At 38.2% G+C, this 12614-nt stretch overlaps 1 protein-coding gene across 5 annotated transcripts in view; it reads left to right on the top strand.

Annotated features, from left to right (window-relative positions):
* DCTD (dCMP deaminase) overlaps positions 1-12614 on the top strand; it is a 52925-nt gene that overhangs the window by 22697 nt on the left and 17614 nt on the right. For 2 of the 5 annotated variants that reach the window (XM_042812402.1, XM_042812403.1), the window contains one exon: positions 7749-7896. The exons of 1 other annotated variant lie outside the window; for it this stretch is intronic. Coding sequence is in view for 1 of the 4 variants with exons in the window: in XM_042812401.1 (XP_042668335.1) it covers positions 10655-10686 (32 nt within the window). In the remaining 3 variants the exon portion in view is untranslated. Of the gene's footprint in view, positions 1-7748; positions 7897-8388; positions 8473-10620; positions 10687-12614 lie in introns of those variants that run through there. 2 more of the 5 variants (XM_042812404.1, XM_042812401.1) reach the window with 2 other exon arrangements.

Genomic DNA, 12614 nt, shown 5'->3' with positions numbered 1-12614 from the left:
ACTATATCCCTTTTCCAGCACATTCGTTTTGAGCTATAGCACATCTTACTTATTTTTGTTCTGTGCATTAGTGTTTGCCAGCAGGTGGTCATGAGTACAACAGAATTTCTGTGCAAGCAGTCGGTATTACTGACAGGGTTTCCTTGGCCCTACTGCTGCTGAATTATCAGGAGAATAGAGCGGAAAAACATTTTTAGAAAGCCGTGTTGGATGCCAAGTGGAAACAGAAGACTGCTTCCATGAGGAAACCTACTTTACTAGCTACCTGATACACTACTACTAGCTAAATATAAATAGCTGTATTAATATTCCTTACGGCTTCAGGCTTTGGAAGTAAAAGCAGTAGCTCTTATGGACCACCGTAGTTCTTATATGGTCTGCAGCTCATTTCAGCAGCCATCATCTTTCATTTGTCAGCTCAAAAAAATAGACAAACTCAATATAATGTCTGTTATTGACTGCAAAAGCTGCTATTTTTCTGGTAATTATCTTAGTTCGTGCCACAAGTCTGAATTTAAATGCATAATTCAGATTCTTTTGAAGTTATATGAGTCTTAGCCATTTCATTCCTCTGAATTATGCTTGATAAATTTAGATTCTATTTAACATTTCTAATTATTTTTTTTTCACTCAAGGAAATAGTCAAGCTATTCCATAAATATGTAATTTTGCAGTAAGAATTTACTCATGGAAACATATTGTCATCTTCATATATGCAGAAATTATGAGTCAGCTCCATTCCCTGCTAGATTATTTCTTCATTTGCCTCATGATTTGAGGGACTTTCAGATTCAACTCTGTTTATATTTTGAAAGTAGTTCAAATCCCCTTTTAACTCCAAATCGTAGAAAGGACATTTTTCTGTAAGTGACAGCTACAGTTCCCATTTTCACACTAGCATCTACTGGCTCAGCCTCTTAGTAAAATATCAAATGTCAGAAGATCGGAAATAAAAATAATCAGAAATTATAATTATGAAAACACCGTAGAAAGAAGAGCCTTGACTAATAGTATAGTCAGCAACTGAGGAAACAGTGGAAATCAATGAATGTTGATAAACAGCTCTTTAAATGCACTTCTTTGTACAACTGTTTTCTTGTTGAAAAGAAAGAAAGAAAAATATTATCTAAATTTGGATACAGAATAATATGATTAATTCAAGGAATGGCTTTTCTTTTTTTTTTTCTTTTTTTTTTTTAATTTAAGCCGTGTGAAAACCAGAAATGTAGCCATGTAAATGCTACAAACAGCAGCCAGTCTGTGAGGTGAACCACATGTGGATAAAAACTGAATTTTAAAGTAATCTTGAATTTGAAATGTTAGAAAGATCTAGAAGCATTCAAACATTCCTGTAAATAAGTGAAGCAGACAGCATGATGAGAAATGAAGGGCTGGTCAGCTTAGACTAGGACAAAGCACAAGACTTTGTAAAAATCTGAGTGTTAGTACATAATATATGTATGTGTTATTCTATAATGTATAGTGTAAGTAATATGCATTGGTCAATTATAAGTTAGTGAAATCTTTATTTTTTAATATTAAAACACATTTAGAGGAGACTTTTAAGACAGTGTTTACTTTGCATTTGACATTGGCATGTGATTGTAATTGTAAATGCTTACATATCAATGAGTTTTATTCTCTCGCCTAATGAAAGGTTAAGCAATGTAAAGGGAAATGGGGTCAGAGTTCCTGACAATTTTTCGCAGCTGATTTCTGCAAATGAGTCACTGAGGAATTTACCCTGGAAGCATAGGAAATGCCACAGACTATACAAATCTAAGACTCCGGCATTGTACCGCCTGCCCGCTGAAGTGAACGTAACCACCGTATGGGATACATTAAGGAAATAAAACATCTGCGGGTGTAGTTTCTTCCCATGCTCTAGGCATTTTAAGTGTGTTTTATATGCTGAATCATGAGAGTTTATAGCCCTCATACATTTTAATACTATCTAACGTATTTTAATGCTATCAAACTCTGCCTTTTTTAAAACTGATATAAAGGCATAGTCTTTTTTTTAGTCATATTTAGCTCTTGTCTCAAACACATTTTCCAGCGACAAGCATGCAGGTTAATTATATATATCAAGACCAAAAATTATTTTATTTTTTTTATTGCTCATTTTCTCCCTGTCTTGTATTAGGAAAGAAAAGTAAATAAAGACAAGAATTTTACCTGGTGACATATATTATATATGTTTTTAGTGGGAGTATATCATTGGGTCTTCATTCTCTCCTAACATGGAAGTGTCTAATTGCCTTTGCTGCCTTCCACTGCGCTGTTTCCCCTTCTGTTCCTGTATCCTTTCAAATTCTGATAATAAGAACACCAAATTCATTATGCAAGAGAGGCTGATGGAAACATCTCATCTTGAAGTGTTTCAGAATAACGCAGAAAATACTAGAATATGGTTTATTTTTATTCTGAATAATGTTGTTCAGAGAATATGACTTTCACCTTCTGTCTTGGCCAACAAAACTAATTCCTGGGATTCTTCTCAGGACTGGGTTAATGTACAGTTGTCCACTAGAGAGCAGGCTGAGACCAACAAACCCATTCTGTTCCTGTCATAAACTGACTTTGAACCCAGGTGTCTTAATGTAAATCGTTAGTACATTAAAGCACTGCACCTTCTAGCTTCAGCTGTGAGTATATATACTGCTATCAAACTTGATGGATATAGCTTGTGAAGCTTAGTGACCTAAGGTGGTGATAATAAAGTATTCTGGAACCTGGATAACATTTTATTCTGTCACTATGGTTTTCTTGCTCTGGTGACATCAACTAATTTGTACTGCTTTACAGGGAATTTCTGTGCCCGGCTTTTTAGCCAGAGTCTTGGCTTCCTTATGCTGCTTTTACTCTTTTCTGTCAGACTGAATTTCTTGCAGAAAGAAAATATTGCTCGATATTGATTCCGTTGTGCTAGCTAATTTCAGGCTCTTGTCCTGCAGATCATCTGAAGCGCTGTTCAAAATCTTGAAGGATTTTCTAATGCAAAACCCACAAATAAAAAAAAAGCACACAATATTGCCCAAAGAGAACCCTCTGTTCTCTAATCCTTTAAAAAACTGTTAGAAGTCAAATTATCAGGCTCTTTGCAAGGCGTACACAAATGAGTAAACAGTTTTCAAAAAGATCCTAAAATTCTTAGGTTTTTGGCCTGTGTTTTTATTTTGTTGGCATAAAATATTCATATTCTGTCAAAATGGGGCAGATATACCAGTGGAGAGATTGAAAGTTCTTCTTGATACTGTCCCTATAGAACTCAGTGGATTTCTGTAGAAGTAATAAGAAATCTCTTAGTTTACTTCCATGTAGATGAAGAATATCACATTTCAACCCCTTTGCTTCCTCTGTTTTGAGGACAAGGTAATCTGTTATTTTAATTTCTTTTTCTCCCCAGGCTGCTGTGAAGGCTGGCCTCAAAAGGCAATTATTCTTCAGTACTTTGAGCCCTAGGAGTACTCTCTTGTATTCTGAAAAATAAGAATTGAAAATATCTAACTAATGCCGTCTTCCCCTTCCACAAGCTATAGCCCATCCACCTTTGAGTTCATTAATGATTCCTTCCTCAGTGTTGCCATCCTGCTCTTTGTCTGCTTCACCTAACCTTCTGGTTTTAGATAGCACAAAGCTGCTGTGGGTCCATGTTAGAACTCCTCATTTACCATATACTGTTCTTGCTGTGTGAGTCAATGCCTTTCTACTGTGAATATGGTTTTATTTATAATGATTTTAAAAGCACAATATTTTTTCAAAAATATTTGAATACAACCTGAAAGATAAAAGATTATATTATTAGGGGCAAATACCTGCATCAGGCTATTTCAGCCTGAACAAATCATATTTGTCTGATACAAGCACCTAAAAGCAGAATAACAAAATGGGAAAATGCCAGAAAATCTTGAGAAGGAATCACACTGCCAACTCTGCCTAAAAAATAAATTAAGTTTACTAATGATTATATTTCCCCTTGTATCTATACAGGGAGCCTAGAGTTCCTGTTCTTTGGAGCTGAGATGTCAAATGCATTTCCTGACAGCTCCAGCTCACTTTTCATTATTGATAAGTTAAAACAGTGTGGCTGTTAGCTGTTCCGTAATTTGTCCAATGAGCTTAGGAAACAGCTGCAGCTTGAGGAGGAAGACATGAAAAGAACTCATGTATAATATGATAGTGGCACCTGAGCTCCCTCTGCCTTGCTGCCAAGCTAACGGTTGTCACAAAATGAAGGCTCTCTGCCTTCTGCTTTGCAGTCTACTTTGCTGCTGTGTCCTAGGAACGGAGCAGTTACGACTGAAGATGGGAAGTGCTTCTGGTGCTAATGGGTATTGGGGGAAATGGGAATATTGGCAAACGTGGAAGGCAAATAGGTCAAAGGGATCTCACTGTGTTAAGTGCGGGACAGAGTAAAAACAGGGCGATTACAACAGTTCTTTTTTTTCTTAGTTTAATTTTGCTGCCCAAGGTGGTTATCTAAGAATTCTGAAATACTTGCCTGTTTCGTTTTTTTCTTTTTTTTTAACCCTAATCCACAAGATAGCTGACAGGGTAACTTGTCTCTTATTACAAAAAAGATTTAGCATGTTTACTTAAAACTATTCATGCTAAAGCCCATATGAATATGTAAGAAAACGATTCTGTATAGCAGCATTTATGTGAGGATTGAAGTATTACCACACAGTAATAATGAAATCTAAAGATACAGATAAGATAAATGACAGGAAATTATACATAAAAATAGGAGAATTCTCCATAGAATAAATCTAAAGCTTATCATAAACAAAGAAAAAAATAGAAGGAACAGGAAGAAAAGTAGAGAGAAAAAGCACTGAGGTAAGAGGAGATAAGAATAAAAAGAATTTGTATCAAGGAGAAAAAAAATTAAAAAGACTATAAAGAGCAAACCATTTCCCAGATATGAAGGAATACACATGCTCAAGATTATCTGTATGTAACAGCTGAGTAAAGGCTTCTTTCTTCTGAATGTCTGCTGTAGTGAGTGCAGCTCATGTTATTGTCCAGTTAGTGTTATTACAAACTGATGCACTGTAAGAGATTTTGGCACTTAGGCAAATGTTGTGGAATTAACATAAACAGCCAACGAGTGTGACAGGAAAATCATGGTAAAGTGATAAGTATGGAAGTTGAAAATAACATTCTTAGATATCAAAAATAGCCTTGAGGAGTAAGAGGAAGCTAACAGAAGAAATAGAAGGTTGTTAAGAATGTAGGCAGGTGCTAAGTACAGAAGCAGAATGCCAAGAAAGTGAAATGTGACATTAAAAGCAGAAAATGAATTTCTCACTTCCAATTAGGGAATAATGGTGACTATGACCTGTGTGGGTGGGCACAGACGGTCATTTATCTTTTGGACGAAAACACAAGGTTGCCAAAAGTCTTGCCATCTGAGGCTTTGTCTCAATTTACTTTCTTAAGGATGACTTAGCAAGATTCTCTAGGATTTATTCTTGAAACAGATATGAGAGTGGATCACATACAGTATTGTCTGTTTCTCTAGCACTTGTCTCTGTTCTGGATTCAGATTCTGGATTCTGGATTGTTCCAGTACAATCAATTGTACTGGATTGCATAAAACAGAGAATTTGGCTTGCAGTGGCAGGAACAAGGAACTTAAAGAAGTAGAGGTCTGGTTAGAGATACAGATAAAAACATTTTAGGAAAAAAAAGAAAAGAGAAAACATCATCAAATAACACACAGAAAGACTAAATCTAGCTGGAGAAGATACTGCTATCAAAGTAATGATGAGGGGATCAAGACAACAAAAAGATACTATTTGCCTGTATTAGAAAGGTCAGCATGAATAAAACAAGCAGACAGACATAATAAGGAAGAATGCCACATTCTTAAAAATTTTAGGTGAGATGAAAAATAGCTGTAATGTTAAAAACAGAATTGAAGACTGTTGTATTATAAGAAGACTTTTATTATATGCTCATTTGTGATACTAGTGCAAATAAATGCAAATAAAGGATCTCAGAGAAGACTCTTAGCTGCTATCACCAGGGTTAGAAGCTGGATTTAGGGAGTTGGTAAATTGCAGAAAATTTGAATCTAGAAGATGTAGAATGTGATATTCAAAATAGTGTAAGACTTGGACTGGAAGAAAAAAAACTTGAATCTTACACTCTATCTTAGGAAAGTTAATACACAAGCTAGCAGGTCTGACTTTTCCATTAGGCCTTAGGAATCATCAAAATACTTTAGTATTGGATGGATTCTGTCAGAGATGCTCATCGTGCACAGTCTTATTCACTGCAATAAAAGGTTTTTTTTTTGGCGATGTTTGCAAATCTGTAAAGATGTAGGCTAAACACAAGACTTTGATGTTCCCAATTTTAGCACCCAAGTTTGCAAATAGTGGATTTGCAATGGATTTTCACCTACTCCAAAATTATCATGATACCATCCTCATCCTACTTGGTTTTGACCAATAGCTGCTATTAAGCTGCTATTAGTTGTTATTTTTAAGTAATTCCAACATTATTTAGAGTGCAATTTTATGTGCTGAATTTAGAACTCTGAATTCTGAAATGCTTATGCAGTTCACACAAAATGATATGTTGTACAGCAGGTTTTTGTAGTCTATTCATGGTCTGGTTTACTAACAGGCTGCTGCTGCTAACCCAGTTTAGGTCTTCCAGCAAGGGGTTTGCATTGATAGGAGTTTGTTCACAGAACAAAGCCTTATATTGCAAAAATTGATCAATTGATCAGCAAGTCATAAATTCATAATCTTGATTAAATTAACTATAGAAATTGTGAATTTCAGCATATATGAGTGGTTGCACTGGGATTGAATAGGTTCTTAGTGTCTGAGCATGTACAGAAGGAAAAGTTTAACTTAAGCAGAAATTCCTATATGGAAAAATATTTGGACAATTACATTTGCCTAAAAGTGAATCCTCTTCTCTAACTGTGAAGATTATCGTGTCATCTGGCAGAGCTTCTCTGAAAGACAGATAAGAAACAGACGCTAAGAAACAGGCGGATATCGAGACATATTGTCATATTTATTTATTTGTCTTTCTCTCTAAATCTAGCAATTAGTTCCTGAAACATTCATTCTGTTAGACAAAAACAACAACAAGTCATTAGCAATTTCTTTTTACTTTTCCCTTAAGTTTTGAGAGTGATTTCAGGCTTGTCCAGCCAACTGTATACTGCATATCCTGGCCAATGTCAGATGTTACTCTCTGAATAAACTTAGGTGTGTACTACATTTGGGGAGAGATCTTGATTGCCAACAAAGTTAAGAGTCTGTTTGAAAACAGCAAAAATAGGGGAAAAGGTCGAAAACATTGGATTTTCTCAAACTCAACTTAGTTTTCTTTTATCAAAATTGACAAAAGGTAGAATATAAAAATTTCATAAGCAGTAAACTAAAAACATTAACATCCTGACAGATGGTTGTATATTTAGTATGTTTTTCAAATTTGTATTGCTTCTCATTAAAAAGAGCATCCAAAATATTTGTAATCAGCTCAGATTATTTATTGATACCTGCACAACAAGTTCATGATCCTCCATGCTTGGGACTTTCATCTAAGAAAGGAGAGACAAAGCAAAGAAAACCCTATAAAAAGATCACCTGAGTTACTCCATGCTTATTACATACTGCTTTTGGGGGATAGAGGAGAAATGCTTAAGGACAAGGCTAAATTGTCAGATACAAGTTAGAAGAAATTCAGCTTATTTGAGTGCATGCCTTTCTTAACAGGGACTTTGAGTGTTCCAGTTCTGTCACAAAGATATGAATGGTCCTGAGACAGATGAAGAATGTAAATAAGCTTCTAGACCAAAGCGTAAGACAAAGACAGTGAAGATGAGAATTCAGACAGCAGCTCCAGATTCCAGAGGACTACAAGGTAGGTGGACAGCAAGACAAGTCTTATTGAACACACCAGGCTGTGGGACTCTGCTCCATACCTGTAGGAAATCAAGTTAACTGCCCTCACTGCAAGCTGATGTTTATAGCACAGTGTCCTGCTCTAGATTTCATCTAATTCAGGCATATTTTCCTTAGATACCTGTAGTCATGTAACCTACTTCTGATATGTGCATGAAGAAAGAGGCTGTCATGTCAGGTAGCACCTCCACAGACATTGTCAGAACAGGAGTGACAACCTGGGCATAACAGCAGCTTTCAGTATACAGAACAAAGCCAAACAAACACACAAACAATCGAACAGAAGAAAAACAACATGTAGTTAGCGTTCCAGAAAATGTGTTATTTAGCAATACTGCAGGAGTCTATTGATTGAAAATTCAATTCAATCAAAAAATTTTCCTTCTCGGACATGAGTCGCTGCTGTATTATTAAAAATTCTGAATGTTGTTGATCTGGTTGCTTTATTAAGGAAGAACAAGATGAAAGCAAGAGTCAATAACCCCTGAAAAATGAGAAAAATGTACATTTGTGGACTTAACAGATGGAGATAAGGGTAGGTTCAAATTATTAAGAAAACTTACTTGCTAAAATTACAAAAATATTTAACTTTTGGATTTCAAAAATAATACACTTGTAATATACTTTAATATGAAGTTGAAACTTAAACAAAATGAAACCTCATCGCTTAATAGTAAAAGCAGTTATTCTGCAGCCTGTATTTGTTACTTCTCTGACAGGAATAGAAGAGAGCAAGAATCTTTGGTTTCTTTTTGTGAAATAGGGGTTCTATTACTTTGAGTCCGGTTCTGCCTGTTTTATAAATATTAGCTGGAAAATGTGATAAACTCCTCATCAGTTTTCACAGAGTAGAAAATCCTTCATTCTCTGTATATGATCAGCGTATAAGCACTGTTTTTGAAAGGTTAGTAGTTGTCACGGTTTGTCCTCAGAATCTTAATTATGTAAAGTAATAAATTTAGCATGAGTAATTGTAGCACTATTAATTTTAATTCATATTTCAAGAGTGCAGAAACATATACAGATAGTAGCAAACTTTTTGAACTGCATTATGCTAAATTTTTCTCCAGATTAATTAAATGAGTGCTCTTTAACTCTCTTCGTGATCAACCATAATCAGGCCTTTCATTTCACCTTCAGGCTCATGTTTTCCTGACTGATGGTACTTTCATTAAATTTCATTTCTTCTCCTTGCATTTAAATTGTTCCTTTTCATGAACATTTGTCCATATGAAGTTGTGATCATAGGGCTCTTAGGGCTCAGTCTGAGGGCTGAAAATGTTAGCTGCTTATGCCAACTTTTCTTGTGACAACTAAATAGGAGTTTCTGTGAAATGAGGTAATATTTTCATACTTCATGGTTTGTCAGTTCTTTAAAAAAAAACAAAACAGAACAAAACAATGCAGCAAACTAAAGAGAAGGATGTGGGAGTCCTAATGGACAACAGGATGGCTGTGAGTCAACAGTATGCCCTTGAGGCCAAGGCTAATGGTATCCTGGAGTGTACTGAAAAGAGCATGGCCAGCAGCTTTATTCTGCTCTGTCCTGCTGAGTCCACATTTGGAGTACTATGTCCAGTTCTGGGCTCCCCAGTTCAAGAAAGTTAGGGAACTGCTAGAGAGAGCCCAGGAGAGGGCCAGAGAGATGATGAGAAACTGCCCTGGGGCATCTCAGGTGTGAGGAAAGTCTGAAAGATCTGGGGTGTTCAGCCTGGAGAAGAGAAGGCTGAGGGGGGGTATAAACAGTGCATTTAATATATTGATAAACATATTATATGTATGTTGTTATCACTGTTTACAAATAAATAAAGTGCAGGAGTCAAGTCAATGGGGCAGACTTTTCAGCAGTGCCCAGCGAGAGAGCATGAGGCAGTGGGCGCAAACTGGAACACAAATAGTTCCATATGGACATAAGGAAAAACTTATTTACAGTGATGGTGAGAGAGCACTGGATCAGGCTGCCCAGAGGGGCTGTGGAGTCTCCTTCTCTGGAGATATTCAAGACCCATCCGATGCCTACCTGTGCAATACATCTATCGCAGGGAGCCTGCCTTAGCATGGGGCTGCACTCAGTGACTTCCCTATGTCCCTTCTTACCCCTATAATTCTGAGACTCTATGAAATATGAAAGCAATAGCAATATGTACTTCTGTTTTTATTACCATTGTCTGTTTCTTTTGGGATGGCTTTAACCACAGCTGTGAACATGGTTGGGGTCCTTTAGATGGCCACTTCTGCAGTTTGCTACACGTATGGCCGGTATGGGGGAACATAAAGACTACCACGAAGTCAAACTTTCAGATAGTCTGCTATGTTAATACTGACCTTTAATAGATAGCATTTAACTCAAGAGCTTGAGCTGGGAGAAAAACGTGTGCTTGTGCAGACCGTTAGAAGCAACATCGACTGGAACGCAACACCGAGGACCACCATAGCACTAACGTGACTGAACTGCCTCAAGGTCTACAGAAACACAGGAGTGGGTCGGCTCAGCGAGATCAGTGCTGAGGTCCTGCAGCACCCCTCCATTAAAACAACCCTTGGCTGCAGCCGCGCCAACGTTTGAGGCCCTCTTCCTGCATAGCCGGGCCACGGACACCCGCCCTCACCCGCTCCCGGGGCGCGGAGCTACATGGCGCCGGGACTCCCCGCCTCCCTCCCGCCCCTTTCTCCACCCCTTCCCGCTTTGGCGCCAAACGGCGAAAGAGAACGGCAGGATGAGCGGCCATCAGCGCGGCCACGTTAACGGGTACGCTCCTTCGCCTCCTGCCCTGCGCCGGCCCTCGGGGACCGCGCTGAGCGAGCGAGGGCACGACGGGGCGGAGAGGCCGCGGGTTCAGGGGGTCAGCGGGTATTGCCGTTTCCAAGCTCCCTCTGCGGTTCCCTTCACGCGCTGGGGCTCAGCAGCTCGGCGGGGGGAAGCGTGAAGTGCCTTAGGGAATGGCATGCACATCTGGCACAGCATTACAGGCTAAACGGTTAGGCATAAGGAAGCTAATGCAGAAAGTCAGCAGGAGCGTGTGACCCATTTGGCTTTTGGGAAACGAGGCCGTAGGTGCTAAGGGGGCTTTTTTTAAGAAAGAAATACACGCTTGGACTTTTACCTTAATTGCTGTGAGTTGAGTGATAAAATACTGGTAGTTGATTTGCAGTAGAAATCTCCTGGGAGAAAAAGAAAATACGGTGTAGTTGGAACGTGGTGAAGGCCTCACCTGGAGCACTGTGTCCAGATGGGGAATCCTCGGTGCAGGAGAGATGTGGTCCAGAGGAGGGCCACAACAATGACCCAAGGGATGGAACACCTCCCTACAAGGACAGGCTGAGAGAGCTGGGGCTGTGCAGCATGGTGAGGGAAAGGCTATGGGGAGACCTGAGAGCGGCCTTTCAGTATCTAAAGGCTAAAGTAAGAAATCTAAACCTAAACTCTGAAAAATCTGGAGTAAGAAAGAAGGGGTCAGACTTTAGAAGGGTCAGTTGTGCTAGGACAAGGGGAAATGGTTTCACACTAAAAGAAAGCAGATTTAAACATGACGTAAGGAAGTGTTTTGCACTAAGGGTGGTGAGGCACTGTCACAGGTTGCCCAGAGAGGTGGTGGATGCCCCATCCCTGGAGACAGCCAAGGTCAGGCTGGAGGGGCTCTGAGCTCCTGATGGAGCTGTAGGTGTCCCTGTTCAGTGCAGGGAGTGGGACCTGGTGGCCTTTAGGGGTCCCTTCCAACTCAGACAGTTCTGTGATTCTATACTGCATGTGGTATCAGAAATAGAAAGCAGCAGGAAAATGAAAAGGGAAAAGAAAGTCCAATACCTGTCTATTCACCAGTTGTACTACACTGTTGTGTAACTGACCACTACAATTCATTGTCTGTGTTCTGTTTTAAGATTTTCTACCTTTTTTCTTTTTTTTTTTTTTTTGGTTGTTGTTTAGGTAAACTTTTTTCTTTTTTTTTTTTTTTATTTTCTGTAGCTGGATGAAATTTCTTCCCTTTTTTTTGACACAGTGTTATCATTTACTTGAAGATGAATGGGAAAGAACTGAGAACAGAGGCTTGGCCTTTAATTGCAGACTCTCTGTTTGCCTTTGAAATGCTGTTTACATAGACTTTTCTACAGATTATAAATTGTTGTAGAATTTGGGGATTTTTTTCCTTCCTTTTTGAGTAATGTTATCTGCATGGCTTTCACTTCCCATTACTTTTATTCATTGATTTGTTTGAATTATCACAAGGATAAATGTTATTTTCTCTTTTTGTAGCTAGCTTTTTTAAGCAATTTTTTTTAGAGTAGATATTCTTCATGCAATTCTAGAACTTACAATTGAGTGTGAAGAGAATTATCAGCTGCCTAAAACCTTTATGCTTAATTTTCTTGTTTGTGCTTTACCACTAGCCAAGTCCTTGGCTTCTACTTAATCAGAAATGAAGTGTTTTATACCCATTTCACACTCTTGTGTTCCTGTGCAATCAGCTGAAGGAATCATCTAGCCAAACGTTGTGATGTTAAGTAGAAGTAATTGAGTGAGGGTTTTTTTTTTTTTTTTTTTTTTTTTCTCATGTTCTCTTTGATGTCAGCCTTCTGCTCATTTCTCAGATATGCGCCTCTTGCTGTGAAGCTGGTACTCTGAGGGGCTTCGCTTACTTACTGTTTTGCATCATAACAAAAACTAAATAGTAGCTTTTG

This window comes from Centrocercus urophasianus, unplaced genomic scaffold (genome assembly GCF_019232065.1).
Source record: "Centrocercus urophasianus isolate 14NV4802_14NV808 unplaced genomic scaffold, USGS_Curo_1.0 seq_13, whole genome shotgun sequence".
In the NCBI taxonomy this organism is placed as follows: Eukaryota; Metazoa; Chordata; class Aves; order Galliformes; family Phasianidae; genus Centrocercus; species Centrocercus urophasianus.
Note: the sequence above shows the minus strand (reverse complement) of the source record. Positions and strands in the feature narration are given on the sequence as shown.